We start from the raw sequence: 14,547 nt of genomic DNA, 5'->3' as shown, positions 1-14,547 counted from the left end.
TTATTCTTCTTCGTATCCCGCGCAGGAATAATGACCGCTGGCGAAGACTCCGCCAGGGCCTCTGCCGAGAAACCGAGGGAAGAGTATCCGTTGCAGGACTTTCGGTATCGAGACGAGGAGGCGCACGAGGCCGAGTCCGACGATGATCTCGAGCACGGGCCGTTGCTGCCTACAACAGGCCTAGATGGTACATCAGATTCACCCGCCGACGACCATGACAGACAACAAGAACAGCGGAAATCCCGCTCGGGACTCTGTGCCTGGCTGCGCGGTCCCACGCCACCCCACGTTTACCACATCCAGCCCTGGCTACCCCAGTGGCAGGCCGCGCCGGCGCGGTTGGTTGACCGGTGGTTCCCGCGCAAGAATGCCAAAATCGCATTGCTTCTCGGCGGACTGGTCTTCTGGATTGTCGTGTTTTTCTCCGCCTTGAAAGCCTCGGTGGCCGAGCAGGAGATTCCGGGGTACGGGCAGCCTGTCAAGCTGTCGTGTCACGATCGCTTGTGGTATGTTTCAATTTTCATTCCGACCGAATTCAACCTAAGCCTCGACTAATTCCCATCAGGTCCAATGCTACCAACTGCGGACTGAATGGTGACCTCTGCCGTCCATTCGACCAGGAGGGCTTTGCCTTCCGCTGTCCTGCTGGCTGCTCCCAGGCTATTCTCCTGGAGCCATATAATGTCGGCGACCAGGACCTCAATTACCGGCCGCTGGTGGTCGGTGGTTCTGATGAAACCGCACGGAGCAGTGGCAACTACCGCGGCGACTCGTCGATTTGTGTATCGGCGCTGCACGCCGGACTGGTTGATGATGCGTCCGGGGGATGTGCCATTCTGCGCCGCACCGGCGCGCATAGCAATTACCAGTCTGTGGAGCACAACGGCATCGAGAGTATTGGATTTCCGTCCACTTTCCCCATGTCTTTCGTGCTCACTCGCGAAACCACGTCGTCCGGCTCAAGTGAGGCCAAGATGGCCGAGTGCTCGGATATCCGGTGGACACTGTTCGCCTTCTCGGTGGCCATGACGACAATTCTATCACTGACCGTGGTGTCGGCGCCTGCGTTCTTCACCTCGATTTTCTTCATCGTCTGGTTCCAGGTCGCCATGTCGTCGGACCCGCCCTCGTCCCCCAACTATTACGAGTTGGTCTCTGCGACCCTCGGCCGGTTTCTGCCTGGCGCATTCGTCGGCTTCGCGCTGTACTACTTTTTTGTACGGCACACGCTGCGCGACCTCGACGCCCACTGGGAGAAAACCATACTGTGGCTGGGCGGGTGCTGGGTCGGCGCGCTGAACACAGACACCTTTGACCGCATCCCGATCTCGCGCCTGACGCCCCATGATCTCCAACAGCAACCCGGCGCCATCACCGCGCTGATCATCATCGTCAGCTCTCTTGTCGCCATCGCCATCGGCCAAGCACTCGCCTTCCGGCGCGAGGGCCGCCTCCCGAAAATGTTCCGGTTCTACGTCCTTCTCGTCGCGATCGTACTCCTCCTCATCGCGGTCCCACACATGAACCTGCGCATCCACCACTACATCCTATCTCTCCTGCTCCTGCCCGGCACAACTTTACAAACCCGACCAAGCCTCTTATACCAAGGCATCCTAGTCGGTCTCTTCATCAACGGCATCGCCCGCTGGGGCTTCGACTCCGTCCTCCAAACCCCCGGCGCCCTCCTCGACGGCGCCCGGCTAGGCACCACGCCGCCCCTGATCGACCCACCCATTCAATCACCCGACGATAACAATACCCTAATTATCAACTTCCCGCCGTTGAACCCACGCGCCAATGGCCTCAGCGTGCTCATCAACGACGTCGAGCGTCTCCACGCCCTTCTTCCGCGGGGAGACCATTCCGTCCCTGAATTCGAATGGACCCGCCAGCACGAGGGCGAGCCGGAGTTCTTCCGCTTCGGGTTCATCCGTGTGAATGCGCTGGGCGGGGTGTGGTATGAGGATTTCTCGGACGCGGCTATTTGGGACGTGGATGGGAGTTGGGTGCCGCCGTTGTCGAAGTCGGTGCTGAATGAGACCCTGCCCGCTGCTAATGAGACACGTCTCCGTTAAGTAGTAGTGTCGCCTGTAAATAACTATTACGCGCTTCCTTCCGAGGTTGCCTTTTTTGTCTTTCCTTTTTGCATAGTGGTTCTTATACCCTCGGTGCTTGTACAATGGGGGTTCTGTCATAGTTATAAATGTGGTGGCTTGTCAGCCTATCATCACTCCGCAGCGTTAATTCTCATATTCATGTCAAAAGATCCAGATCCTTTGTTGTGCATAATGCAGACTAAATACCTAATTCGCGTTTCCAAGCGACAGTCCATGTGTGCCTCATGGAGCCCTCTTTGCCTTGCCGCTGCAAATGCATGCACCATCAAGATCTCTTCCTATACTTTGTGGCCTTAAGTGGGAAACTGATACCACAAATTATTCTACCAACAAAGGAGAATGATGTAGACAGCCAAGTGACGCTTCCGACATGATCCCTTCCGAATTGTATATTTTACGATTGAAACTGTCGATTCAATTGCGTAAATTGGGCTATGTGAGAACTGAGACTTGTAGGAAGGGTGGTTACTGTTCTCTACTATACTCTTACCAAGCAAGCCGAGCAGAAAATATCTCTCAAGCATGGTGATGCACTCTACGATGGTGCTGAGCGGCGTGTGCGGACGTCCCCTTAACCGACAGCCCATCGCCCCAGAATGTCCTGGCTGCCGCCGCCCAAGCTATGTCAGGGTGCGCGAGGTTCTCCCAGGTATAGAAAAGACGATAATCGGCTGGCTCATAGATGAACTGGAGGGGCATATGCTCCTGGCCAGGCCGGTAGCCATTGAGGAAGTTGACACTGATCGTCTCAAGCCCCGTCAAAGGACCTTGTTCATTGGTCGCGGGGGTGATCTCCTTGAGGCGCTTCAGTTGCGCATCAGTGAGAGTGGGATTGCCCTCTTGCGTGGCATTGGTTGCCACCTCCAGGGCTACTTGATACAGCAGGGGAAGCTGGCCACTAGAGAGGTCCTCCTCGCCCTTGGTACCTCCAATGGCTTGCATTGGTCTATTGTGAGGACGGCCACCGAATACCAAACTTTGAACACCCCCGATGTTCTTCATGAGTTCGGCGAAGGTCGTGCAGGTGGACATGCAGACTCCGTTTGTGACCTGTAATTGGGATTCATACTCTGTCAACAATGCAAAGGCCCATAAAATACTCACAAATCGAACATACCATGAGAATATCTGCAGCGGCAAACGGTGGTACAGTTTCGTTCTGTTTTGCAGGGCCATATCCCCGAATCGGAGAGCCCTCGGTCGACATCAGCGTAAAATTGCCCAAGGCCATTAAAGAGGACATCTGGGTGCCGAGCTCTTCATGTGGACCATAAGCGTCCGGCCAACTGGTGAAATCGGACTGTTGGTTTGGCGTTACCATGGTAGTTAAATCAAAACTAAAAGAGTCCGCAATCACTTTTGACTGCGTTCTCTTAACCTTCGATAGTGCCCTGCCGACGAGATCGGAGGCTTCGTGGGCACGGAATCGAGTGGCAGTGTACGCATGATGGTTGGGGAAGAACAGTTTGAAGAAGTCTACTCCCAAGTAAGTTGGGCCGCCCATGTTGTATGACAGATCAATGATGAGCTTTTTCTTTCCGGCCCGCTTCGCCATGTAGACAAACTCAGTTGCTTTGGCGGCAAAGTCCTCCGCCTCTGGCGCAAAGGTTGAAATGAAGAGAACTGCCACGCTCTTCAGTCCAAGATGATCCAAATAGTAGCCCGAGACTGAACCCGAATCGTCAGTCTGCAAGATTGGCACAGGATAACCACTTGTTATGGGGGATGTCGAAGGCGTAGAAGATGTGCTAGGTGTCCCCGAGGAAGCGGGCCTAGTCCTAGTGGAGGTTTGGGATGTCAAGGGCAGGGAAGTCAAATTGCTGGCGGCCGGCGGGGACGACACAGAGGATGGGTTCGGCAAAGCGGTCGGTACAGGGTGAGGCACACATTCCATCTGGAAGATATCCTTGCCATTCTGGTAAGATGGGGAGTAGGCCATTCCCGCCGTAGCCGTCGTCTGAACATGCATCACCGTTCCATTAGCAAATTCCACTTTGAATTCTGGGCTGCCGGGCCAGATGCCCTTGTTGAACTCCCAACTGCCGGCGTGAGTCGAGCTAGTATATTCAGTGGGGTACCGCCAAGCGTGAAATAGAGTGTTGTATCTGGTGTTATGGGTGTCAATGACCTTCCAACGGTTTCATATCATAAGTCTTCAGAATGGACATACCTCGCATCTGGATCTTGGAAGGCAGTGTTCAGGGCAAAATCATTGAAAAACAAGACCGCTTCTTGGCCATTAACTGAGGCCAGTGGAGAAACGAGGCCCGGATCGCTGGCAAGCAGTGCCGCATCTCCTAGATGAATCGAGTCGGGTTAGCTTTCTGCTTGCCTTCCATATTTGGCATGATTGATGCCTCTGTGAGCCGACTTACCCACGGTATAAATCTTGGGAAGCTTCACTCCGTCACTTGACACCGATACCAATGGCAGATTTACAGTGAAATCAAAGATTCCCTGGGAACAAAGGGTTATCCATAGGTGCCCGTCATACGCAGTCCGCAGTAATTTATTGATAGCCCAGTCGAATTCGAACTGAGATGAATACTCCGCGTGGTTGGCCTTCTTTTCCAAGTCGTCCAACCCGGCGAGGAGGTCGGTTGGAGGAACGGGATATCCGGATGGCGGATCTGTGCGAGGCCCAGGGTCAGTCGGGCCAGGCTCAATGGATCAAATGGGTCATGGACGATGAGCCTCGCGCGTACCTTTGAGCACCTCGAGTGTGGTTTGCCATTGCATGAGTTTTCTCAACTCTTGAATGAACTTCGCGCCCCGCTCGGCGTTGAATGGCATTGTTAGCAGGCATTCATAAGCGAGCGGCCCTGGAAGAGCGGGATTTGAGGATCCTGGGAAATTTCTTCGTTAGCTCATCTACGGTTCAATGAATGAAACGAAGCTCCCACCAGTCGCCTTGCTTGTTTGGTTATAGATCTCCGAGATCTGGCGGCAGGGCGAGCTGCTCAAGGCAGTCATGGATAACCCTGTCACGGCCAGGAGAAGAGACGGTCTTAATTGCATTATGCAGCTCTTGACAGTCCGCGTGGAGCACCTTCGATATTCTCGGCGTTGTGGAATCGCCAAGGGGAAACATGACTCTTTTAAATGGGTCAAGCTGGATCATCCACTCCCGTCCTCAGCTCCAGTATCGTCTCCTGAAATTCCATGTTATGGCCGCGTTGGCGCTAAAGGATCGAGGATCCCTGATCTTTCCCCACGAGGCAGTGCACTGACCTTCGATATGACGGTTCAATAGGTGGTTCCGAAGCATCGGAAGATGCGATACTGTGTTGGTTATATCTGATCCTCCAGATCGGCTTCTACTTTACCCCTGGACTAACAGCATTGAGGAAGACCCGCCCGTCAGTGGCTCCGCGTCTTCACATTTCCGTCCCTTGGGGTAAGTGTAGATCACAATGATGTCCGGTCCCCACTCTTTGGCTGGCCAGTCTTGTCTGGCATCCCATTGCCCATCGTGTGAATCGATTTACCCAATAGGCTGTTTATGGGATAAAGTAATGCCTATGAGGACATTCACCACGTTTGGAGTGAATTGGACACTCAATACAGGCCCGATATATGTTGGCTCGAAGTAGAATAGACGCATCGGCATAAAGCCCTGGGTGTTCTCCGGCATCAACAAACAGACCAAATGGACCAAATAGACTTTGTAAGCCTCCCGCCTACCACAAAAAACAAAACAAAAAGAGATGCCTAAATTGGATCGACGTGTTGCGCTGAGGTATCTTGGATCATCACTTGGGGGCTATTGTTGGTGATGATGATTCTATTTTTAGTCTGGTAGAGCAATTCTATTGTTGCGGCGCTATGCAGACCCCCATCACCTGGAATATAGCAGTACACTCTGCATAAGAGACCGTAGCAATCACAATTCCGTCTCAGGTGCCACAAGCTAGCTTTCTCGCTTCACCTTCCTGAACCGCACTCTCCTTTTCCTTCTTGTCAGAGCCCTCTATCTTCTCTTCCTTGACAGACTTCCACTCGATGAAAATTCCCCCGAGAACGGTCAAGCAGGTCAATGCCAGAGCCAGATAATATACATCAATGATAGCATCGTTATACGCACTCCTCACGCCCTCAGCATACTTCTCCGGCACGACATTGATAATCCCCAGCGCGCCATTCTTCAAGACAACATTCGCGTCTAGGTCCGGCACCTCCCTGGCCAGACTCCGCGCCAGTCGACTGGTGAACATATTCTGTGCGATCGACAATGCCACAATGCCGCCGAGTTCTTGTGTAAAGCTTAGCACCACCAGTCCGGTAGCTACTGCAGAGTCTGGAAGAACGGTCTGAACCGCTGTGTAGGGCTGCTGGAACGCCAGGCCGACACCAATGCCATACAGGATTTGATATGGGATCCATTCCGAGGGCGGCGTTGTCGGGGAAAAGGTTGTGTAGAGGCCTGTGGAAATTGCCATGAGGATACTGCCCACGACCATCGCGGGAGTATAGTAACCGATCAGACTGGTTATAGGACCCGCGACGAGAATGGCGAGCGCGAAGGGGATTGCGGTGGGGAGATACATGAGCCCGGATTCAAAGGTGCTGGCGTTGCGGATTGCTTGGAAATAAATAGGCAGCTATTTGTGTTTTCTTAGTCTTTGACTGAAGGTATGAGATGTGGGGTGGGACTCACATAATAGGCTGTCACGAAAAGAGCGGCAGAGTTGCAGAAGGTGAACAAAGCGCTGAAAGCGACGGATCGCTGGCACATGAGCTTCAAAGGAAACATGCTGTCCTCGCCGGTTCGGTATTCCACCGCGAGGAAGACAAGCAGGAGAACTCCGGTCAGTGTCAACAGAAGAATGATCCTCCAGTTATTCCACGCGTAATCTGGGCCTGCCCATTCCAAAGCAAGGATGACGGATATCACCAATGGGACGAAGGCCGCAAATCCTGGTATATCCAGACGCTTCAGCTTTTCTTTGCTGGGTAGGTCGGCATGCTCCGGGCGTTGGATGTTGTGCGCAAAAAAGAACACAGACAGAATGACCGCAACGCCTACCGGAATAATGATGTAAAAGCTGATTCTCCATTCTGAGTAACGGGCCACAGCACCGCTGATGACAGGACCAAAGGCCAACGCAATGCACTCCACGCCGCCCGACATAGCGGTGTAAACAGGCCGATGTTTGAGGGATGTCATATTTGCGACGATTCTTTAGCCTGTTAGCGATTGTTCAAGGTCTTTGTAGACGTAGGAGCCGGGAATGACGAACATGCTGCTTCCAGCAAAGACACCAGCTGATCCTAGACCACTCACGGCGCGTCCGATAATGAATGCGGTTGAATTGGGAGCTGAGGCTGCTACTACAGAGCCAATGATAAAGAAAAAGAATGATATCATATAGGCTGTCTTCATTGAGTAGAAGGAATATACCTGGCCATAGATAAGGACTGTGGAGCAAGATGCTACCAAACTGGGGATTGGATTGTATTAGCAATGCACCGATGGTTCGTGCTGGAAATGCGAGCAGGGATAGTCTTACTATGATGTTCCATACCAGCCTATCTGGTTGAGTGTGCCAAAGTCATCCGAGATTACCGAGGTGAGTGTTGCTACGCAACTCGAGTCCTGCAAAGGTTCAACTCAGCGAATGGGACGGCAGAGAATGTGTGGCGAGAAATTGTTCCATAGATTGCATACATATCCGACGAAGAAATCGCCAGCGAGAATGGAGACAAAGAGAATAACAAATCTGACACCCCGGGGACGTGAGGGGTTCTCAATCTCTTCGTCGCCTTTTTGGGCAGTCGGGTTGGCAGGCACTTTCTCCTCCTTCGTGTGCCTTGCAGTCAGGTCTGCACCAATAGCCATGGTAATGGAATCATCATTCTCGGGTCTACCAGGGAGAGCCATGATGGTTGATTGATGCAAAGATAACCGCCAGATCGAAAGATGTGAGTCTGATCTGTAATTTCGGGACAAAAAGGCCCCCACCTGATCAGCTGATCTTTCGAAGATGAGAAGGAAATGAAGTAGTTCATGTTGATAAAAAGATGAAATAATACCAGCCGATAAACATCTCTCAGTAAGAACCCTTGGTAGGTTTGTGTCTTTGTCGTTAAGTCTCAGCCGCCCTCGTTACCATAGGCCGACAGCTCATCGCGTGGCGTTGCTAAAGCAGATCGGGCTGTAGACGGCAAACCGAAAGGAAAACAAAGTTAGCGATCGTATTTTTTTTCCTTCCTCCTTATTTATCAAGAGCACCATGTCCTGGAGAGAGGAGGGCCGGATTTTATCTTGGAAAAAGAGAATTGCTGGCCGAAATTTGCAGTCACACATTATACGATTATTACTACGCTCCAGGAATGCGACTCAGTGAAGACCACTAATCCAATATTCCTTCATTCTCAATATTCAATCTTAAACGTCCACGTATACTTATCAGCCATGGCCACCTTCCTCGAAACATCAAGAACGAGGTAGCCATCATCATTGGTCTTCGCATCAACGACAGTGCCGTGCAGTGAACCACCCACAACTGTAACCCGATCACCATCCAGATACGGCACCAGATCCGGGACAACAGTTCCACTACCCGGTTTACTGGAGATATGGATATAAAATGCATCATCCGTAGTCGTGTACCGGAAATTGCCTTGTCCAAAGCCATTCGGCCAATACTTGGTCCCGAAAATACTTTCTTCATGGGCTTTGATCCAAACTCCAGCCTCGCGAAGATTGGTTTGCATAATCTCCGGAATTGACCCGTCTCCTTTCGGTCCAATATCCAGAAGCAGATTGCCATTCTTAGACACGGTATCGACCAACGTGGTGACAATCCCACTGGCATTCAGATACGCCGAGTCTGGCGTAGCTGCGTTATACCCGAAAGAGTGCGGATCCATACCTCGAGTGGCTTCGAAGTGACGCGTGGAAAGCTCAAGGGTGCTTGCATACTCAGCTGAAGTGTCAAAATCCCCTACTATGACTCCGCATCGGCTGTTGACTGTAACTTGGCGGTTATTGGCGTACTCGCGATTGATCCATTCAGAGGCAAATTTGGCGGATAATCTGCTGGTAGGCATGGTGATGTCGCACCACATGATATCTGTTTCGTATTCGTAGGCTAGGATTTGCATTTGCGGAAATTGGATATCGGGGAGGAAATCCTCGACTGGGACGTAGCCCGTGTATGGGACTGTTTCGTTGGTGTAAGGGTTTTTAGGGGGTCCTGGAATATGTGAGTCGCGACTCTAGGAAATAATATCAATGTTGTTCTTACCGACTCCAAACGCATCCAGCCAGGTGTAATTTGAAAACGCTGGGTTGAACCATTCAGGCATACTGAAATATGTTCCTCTCCGCAGGGATGGTTGGTACGTTTTCGCTGCATCGAAGATCTCCTGTTTCTATTTTAGAACTCTTTTTCCCCCAGGCGTCCAGCCATTTGGGCGTACGTACCCTAAGGAAATCCCGATGAGGAGACTGCTTCACCGAGTTCCGTTTGGAAACAGTCTCGGGCATATCGAACAAAGCGAATCCATCATGGTGTTTGGTGACGGGGACCATATACTTGGCACCGGCATCAGCGATCAAGTCAACCCAGTCTTTAGGCTTAAACTCCTCGGCGGTAAAGTTTGCCATGAAGTCATCGTATAGGAAATCTGGGCCATAATGCTTGAGATGATATTGGTATGTTCTGGTGGGATCGTCTGGGCTCATCTGACTAGACCAATACCTATATTCAACGAAGCTTTAGCAAACCTCCCGCTGAAGACATAAAAGCATTGGTGCTTACCACTCTGCGTAGTTCTCATTCTTACCAATACCGCCCCACGCAGGCACGGAATACAACCCCCAGTGGATGAAGATGCCATATTTTGCATCTCGGAACCAATCTGGTGACTCGTGCTGATCAAATGATGCCGCAGTGGCATTGTAAGTGGGCATGCCGTACCTAGCCGTGATAGAGTGGGATGTTGAAGCATTTTTGCCCCAGTGAGCTACTGCTGTCGCAGGTCCTGTCGACCCTTGTGGGACGTCCTTGTTATTTTGGACGCTGACTTGAACAATCACGGAATCGCCGGGGCGGATCCGTTTCACCTTTGCGGGTTGAACGGTTTGAAGGTTTTCCGACTCAACCCAGACATGGAGATTGTCACTAGTTGTCAGCCAGCTCTCAGTGCCGGTGTTGTTGAGCACGATGTCAAAGAGCTGTACATCAGGCTTGCCTTCAACCCATCTCGTGGATGAATTTACTTGAGTAATGCTTATTTTCGGTGGTGAAGTGTCTGCGATATTTATCAGTTTAAAATCAGAATACATATGTTGGCAATTCCAATTCTTACGGACTTCTGTCAAGGACGGATGTGTCCAGACAGTGCTAGCCAGAGCTAGAAATAGCCATACAAAATTGTGATGAAGCATGATGAATAGTAGATTCAAATTGACGAGGTACTTATTTGGATGCCATCAAGGAGCTCCAGGCATGAGATCATGCGAAACAGCAGGAGTCCTCGCGCCGAAATATATCATCTTCTGTCTCATTATCCTTTGTATCATCGCCCATTGCCAAGTCTACAGATGGATCATATGCCGATCCTGGCATTAAAATACCCGCAAGAATATCGGAAGGGGTCCTTATCTTCCCCGCATTGATTCGTCAATCGGAATGCAGAAGGCATTAGATGTGGGGACGAGAAGATCGAACACGCAATTTTCGAGGTTCACAACTCTGCAATAATGCAACATGACGATAATTGAATCGGGAAATTACTTGCATGACTGGGGTCTAGATTATTTGAAAGACTATATCCACTTTATCATATGCATTCACTTGTTGTTGTCGGAAATATCTGAGTTCCCCTCTTCTGGCCTAAAAACCCCGATCGGGAACCGGGTCATTGCAACTTGACAATGCAACATGGCTCTAAGCGAACCGAGGGAAACTCTCTATAGTTACTCGAGAGGAAAGAGTTAGAAAGGCTTTTGGCCCCTTTATCTTGGCATGTTATGATTGTTTATCTGTCGGGCATATTTACTCCTCTCTTCGCTCGTTGCAAGCTCCAACAAAGGATTCGGGTTAAATCAATTAGCCGATCTAAATACTCTTGCAGGAAGGAAGAAATAAGCAAGCCGACTGATTTCATCTCTTTATGCGATCCGCATCGCAACCTCCCGTCGATCTCCATACACATCCAACAATCAAGTCAGGAAGCCATGAACCTGTACAATTCGGTTCTACTGCTTCTTAGTAGTGGTGGTGGTGCTGCCGCCGCAGCTACAAGAAGTAGTAATACACATGTTCTCTCAGCGACTGCTCCCAGCGCGGCAGGAGCTGCAGTTCTATCACCATTCGTGTGCTTCTCTATTGAATTTGTCTTCTTTCCAGACTTCGCAGGTATGTTTTGTCCCCAAGGTCGACCTTCACTTAATATTAAACCGCTGTAGGGAACAAATCACAGCCCAATTCTTACTCCAACCAGCTCCTCGACAACCTGGCTGATCTGCAGGGAGCCAAGCCGCATATCAGAGTTGGCGGCAATACACAGTATGATTGCTCTTTCTATCTTGTCCGAACACACCTCTAACTTCGGCACAACAGGGACTACGCGCTCTTTAACTCATCTTTGGATGTCGCTGTCAACGGGACATACATTCCTTCCAAATCTACGGATTATCCATACATCATCTACATAGGGCCCTCGTACTTTGAGTCCTACAGAACATGGCCGAACACCAAATTCTCACATGGGTTCAACCTCGGAAAGAATAGTTCCCATGATATACAGCTGGAAATGGACAGTGTCCCGCTAGTCTGCGAAGCCCTCAGCCACGACAACCTGCTCGTCTGGGAGCTAGGAAACGAGCCCGACGACTTTGTGAATGCCATACAGGGTGCCGTCAGGCCTCCCTCGTGGAACGAGCAAGATTACGTCGATCAATGGCTAAATCGAACCGCTGCCCTTAAAAAGCAGATGGAAATCCACTGTCCCAAGCTGGCTCGGACGAAATACATGGCGCCTTCGTTTGGGGGAATTGATGGTGCCCTCAAGGCGCTTACCACCTGGCAAGATGGTCTGAATGATGCTAAAAATATTGCTTTCAATTCCGAGCACAAGTAAGCATTTCCTCTTCCGCTGCTAAATGTGACAACCCTTGGAAGAACTAACCATTGGCTTTGCATAGTTACATGGGAGGAGCCGATGAGCCAGGCGTCACGCTCCAGAAGACATTGATGAATCATACAGCAGTAGTCGAGAATGCCGCGGAGCATATCAATCTGATGAACACGCTCAACGCCCAGAAGCTGACCCCCGGCATTCCCTACATCCTAGGAGAAACCAACTCGCTCTACAGCGAAGGCCAGGAAGGTCTCTCCAACTCTTTCGGAGCCGCTCTCTGGGGCGTGGACTGGAATTTGTACTGTGCATCTCAGGGCATCCGCCGAACATACATGCACCAAGGAACGGACTATCGGTACGCATCGTGGCAGCCCATCGGAACCAACAAGACCGCAATCGGGACAAAAGCCCCTTACTACGGGAATGCTATGGTGGCTGCCATGACCCGGGGCGGGGACGATGTGCAGATTCTCAACCTCCCGCTCGGTCAGGATACTGAGTCTGCTTATGCGGCGTATGTCGGCGGCAACCTGGCGCGGCTTGCTGTGGTCAATATGGCAGAATACAATTATACTTCTGGCTCTGCCTCGGGCGGTGCTGGGGATCGTCCATCGGTCAAGTATTCATTCAAATTGCCTCCTCGGATTGCGTCTGGATTCGTGTCGGTGCAACGCCTCATGGCGAACGGGAGCAATGCCCTTACGGGGGTTACCTGGGATGGTTACTCGTATAATTACGAGTTGAAGGACGGGAAGCCCGTTCGAATGAACAATGTCACGAGCGATGAGAGACTCAAGGTTGGGCCCGATGGAATGGTTGTTGTCGATGTGCCTTATTCCAGTGCTGCTCTGTTGAACTTGGAAGGAGGCATGTAAAGTCATATTCTTCATCATTGTTATACAGTGCAAATCGTCTCAATCTGCTCCAACTATCTTCACTGCGGCTTTGGTCTTCACAGTCTGGGTCTCTCCTGCAATGGTTAGATTTATTTTGAACCTGAGTTCATGGGTATGCTTGATGGTGTATGTTGTAAAATCCGGGGAAATCGGGTTTGGAGTCCATGTGAGCATCCTTTCCTCGCTAAATAAACCACCGTTGGAACGAAGAGAAAGACGCAGCATGGTGCCGATATCAATCGGTTTGTTGTCCTCTCCTGTTGATATCACCAGCGGAGTCTTGAGCTGCTCAAATGCATCTTCCAAATCTAGGTCGGCAGACCATGACTGTTTAGCTGACTCTGTTTTGGAAAGTTTAAAGTCATGCAGCGCAAGGACTGTCGTATGGTGCTTGATATACAATCTGATCCAATTGATTCGAGCCATCCGTGGAATGTCCCTGATGGAGGCGGTCGTGTTTGAGAGCGAAGGAACAACATTCAGTATAATCGGAATATGGTCCGGACTGCCAAGTTGAATGACGGTAGGCAAAGACACGACAATCCTATATTGGAACATGGGCACCTTACTCGAGCCGAGAAGTTTCTGAGTCCTTTGTCTCAGTGATAAGTCGGCGTCTTCCATCCCCGGAAGCAGTCGCTGGCTTTGCATAAACGTTTCTGGTGAAGAGAACTCCATGAATGTGAGCGGGCCAGTCTCCTGAATTGGATGTCGTATCCGGATGGGCAAAGTTGCATTGAAAACCTTGTGGGACGCGCCAACAGTATAGTGCAATCTGGCATGGAGAGCATACTCTATGAGGCCCTCTGAGGAGCGATCCTTTCCATGTGACTCAAAGGACCCTGGTAAAGGATGGCCCTGGGACAGTGGCAGGAAGCTCTCTTTGCTCATATAGTCCTCCCTCGCAATGGTCTGCGAGGGAATCTGTATTGCGAAAGGCCAGCTGAGAGCATTTTCGCCTCCGTCAGGAAGGTGCAAAGGACCGTTGAAAATGACGCTTCCCGTCTGCTCCAGTAAGTCCCAGTCGTCGACATAGCGACGCTGTGTGGTCTTTGCAGATGGCGGTAAGATTGTGGTTCTTATATTCCCTGTCAACCACACTTTCAGGGTGGCCTTGGGCGTGACGACCGGCGCGTCGCGGATTAAGTGGCCGATGAGCCTATCACCGGCCGCGAATCTCCAACGCGGGGGCGCAGCAAGTTCGAACTTCAAGTTAGGGCTGTCTTGGCACGGGGGATCAAGCATTTTTGGCTGGTTGTTCAGGGATAAGATGTGTGGAGCTGAAGCTTGTGTGGGGTACAATCGAACGTGAGCACGGGTTTGGGGAGATAAATACATCAGCGTGGCAAAAAGGGGCCAAAGCACCTAATCAGGTCACGTTGCGGTTGTAGACAGGTCAGGTCAAGTAGGTAAAGTATATTACATATTGTGGCGCCATTATT

At 51.0% G+C, this 14,547-nt stretch overlaps 6 protein-coding genes across 6 annotated transcripts; 2 read left to right on the top strand and 4 right to left on the bottom strand.

Annotated features, from left to right (window-relative positions):
- Window positions 1–30: 30 nt before the first annotated feature.
- PFLUO_LOCUS6325 (uncharacterized protein) lies at window positions 31–2,075 on the top strand (the record flags this gene model as incomplete). The annotated part of the gene is made up of 2 exons (XM_073783859.1): window positions 31–506; window positions 566–2,075. The coding sequence occupies 2 exons, from the start codon at window positions 31–33 to the stop codon at window positions 2,073–2,075; spliced, it is 1,986 nt and encodes a 661-aa protein (XP_073640372.1).
- Window positions 2,076–2,633: 558 nt separating this feature from the next.
- Window positions 2,634–4,910, bottom strand: PFLUO_LOCUS6324 (uncharacterized protein; the record flags this gene model as incomplete). The annotated part of the gene is made up of 5 exons (XM_073783858.1): window positions 2,634–3,167; window positions 3,235–4,222; window positions 4,288–4,414; window positions 4,493–4,747; window positions 4,823–4,910. The coding sequence occupies 5 exons, from the start codon at window positions 4,908–4,910 to the stop codon at window positions 2,634–2,636; spliced, it is 1,992 nt and encodes a 663-aa protein (XP_073640371.1).
- Window positions 4,911–6,013: 1,103 nt separating this feature from the next.
- On the bottom strand, window positions 6,014–7,526 carry PFLUO_LOCUS6323 (uncharacterized protein; the record flags this gene model as incomplete). The annotated part of the gene is made up of 3 exons (XM_073783857.1): window positions 6,014–6,718; window positions 6,775–7,297; window positions 7,519–7,526. 3 exons carry the CDS (start codon window positions 7,524–7,526, stop codon window positions 6,014–6,016), a joined length of 1,236 nt encoding a protein of 411 aa, XP_073640370.1.
- A 966-nt stretch (window positions 7,527–8,492) lies between these two features.
- On the bottom strand, window positions 8,493–10,512 carry PFLUO_LOCUS6322 (uncharacterized protein; the record flags this gene model as incomplete). The annotated part of the gene is made up of 5 exons (XM_073783856.1): window positions 8,493–9,316; window positions 9,368–9,488; window positions 9,547–9,823; window positions 9,884–10,376; window positions 10,434–10,512. 5 exons carry the CDS (start codon window positions 10,510–10,512, stop codon window positions 8,493–8,495), a joined length of 1,794 nt encoding a protein of 597 aa, XP_073640369.1.
- Window positions 10,513–11,882: 1,370 nt separating this feature from the next.
- Window positions 11,883–13,084, top strand: PFLUO_LOCUS6321 (uncharacterized protein; the record flags this gene model as incomplete). The annotated part of the gene is made up of 2 exons (XM_073783854.1): window positions 11,883–12,205; window positions 12,274–13,084. 2 exons carry the CDS (start codon window positions 11,883–11,885, stop codon window positions 13,082–13,084), a joined length of 1,134 nt encoding a protein of 377 aa, XP_073640368.1.
- A 39-nt stretch (window positions 13,085–13,123) lies between these two features.
- PFLUO_LOCUS6320 (uncharacterized protein) lies at window positions 13,124–14,350 on the bottom strand (the record flags this gene model as incomplete). Its single annotated transcript, XM_073783853.1, has 1 exon — window positions 13,124–14,350. The coding sequence occupies one exon, from the start codon at window positions 14,348–14,350 to the stop codon at window positions 13,124–13,126; it is 1,227 nt and encodes a 408-aa protein (XP_073640367.1).
- Window positions 14,351–14,547: the final 197 nt, after the last annotated feature.

The sequence above is a fragment of the Penicillium psychrofluorescens genome (genome assembly GCF_964197705.1).
Source record: "Penicillium psychrofluorescens genome assembly, chromosome: 4".
NCBI lineage: Eukaryota > Fungi > Ascomycota > Eurotiomycetes > Eurotiales > Aspergillaceae > Penicillium > Penicillium psychrofluorescens.
The sequence above is the reverse complement of the archived record's forward strand: the minus strand, read 5'-3'. Positions and strand labels throughout refer to the sequence as shown.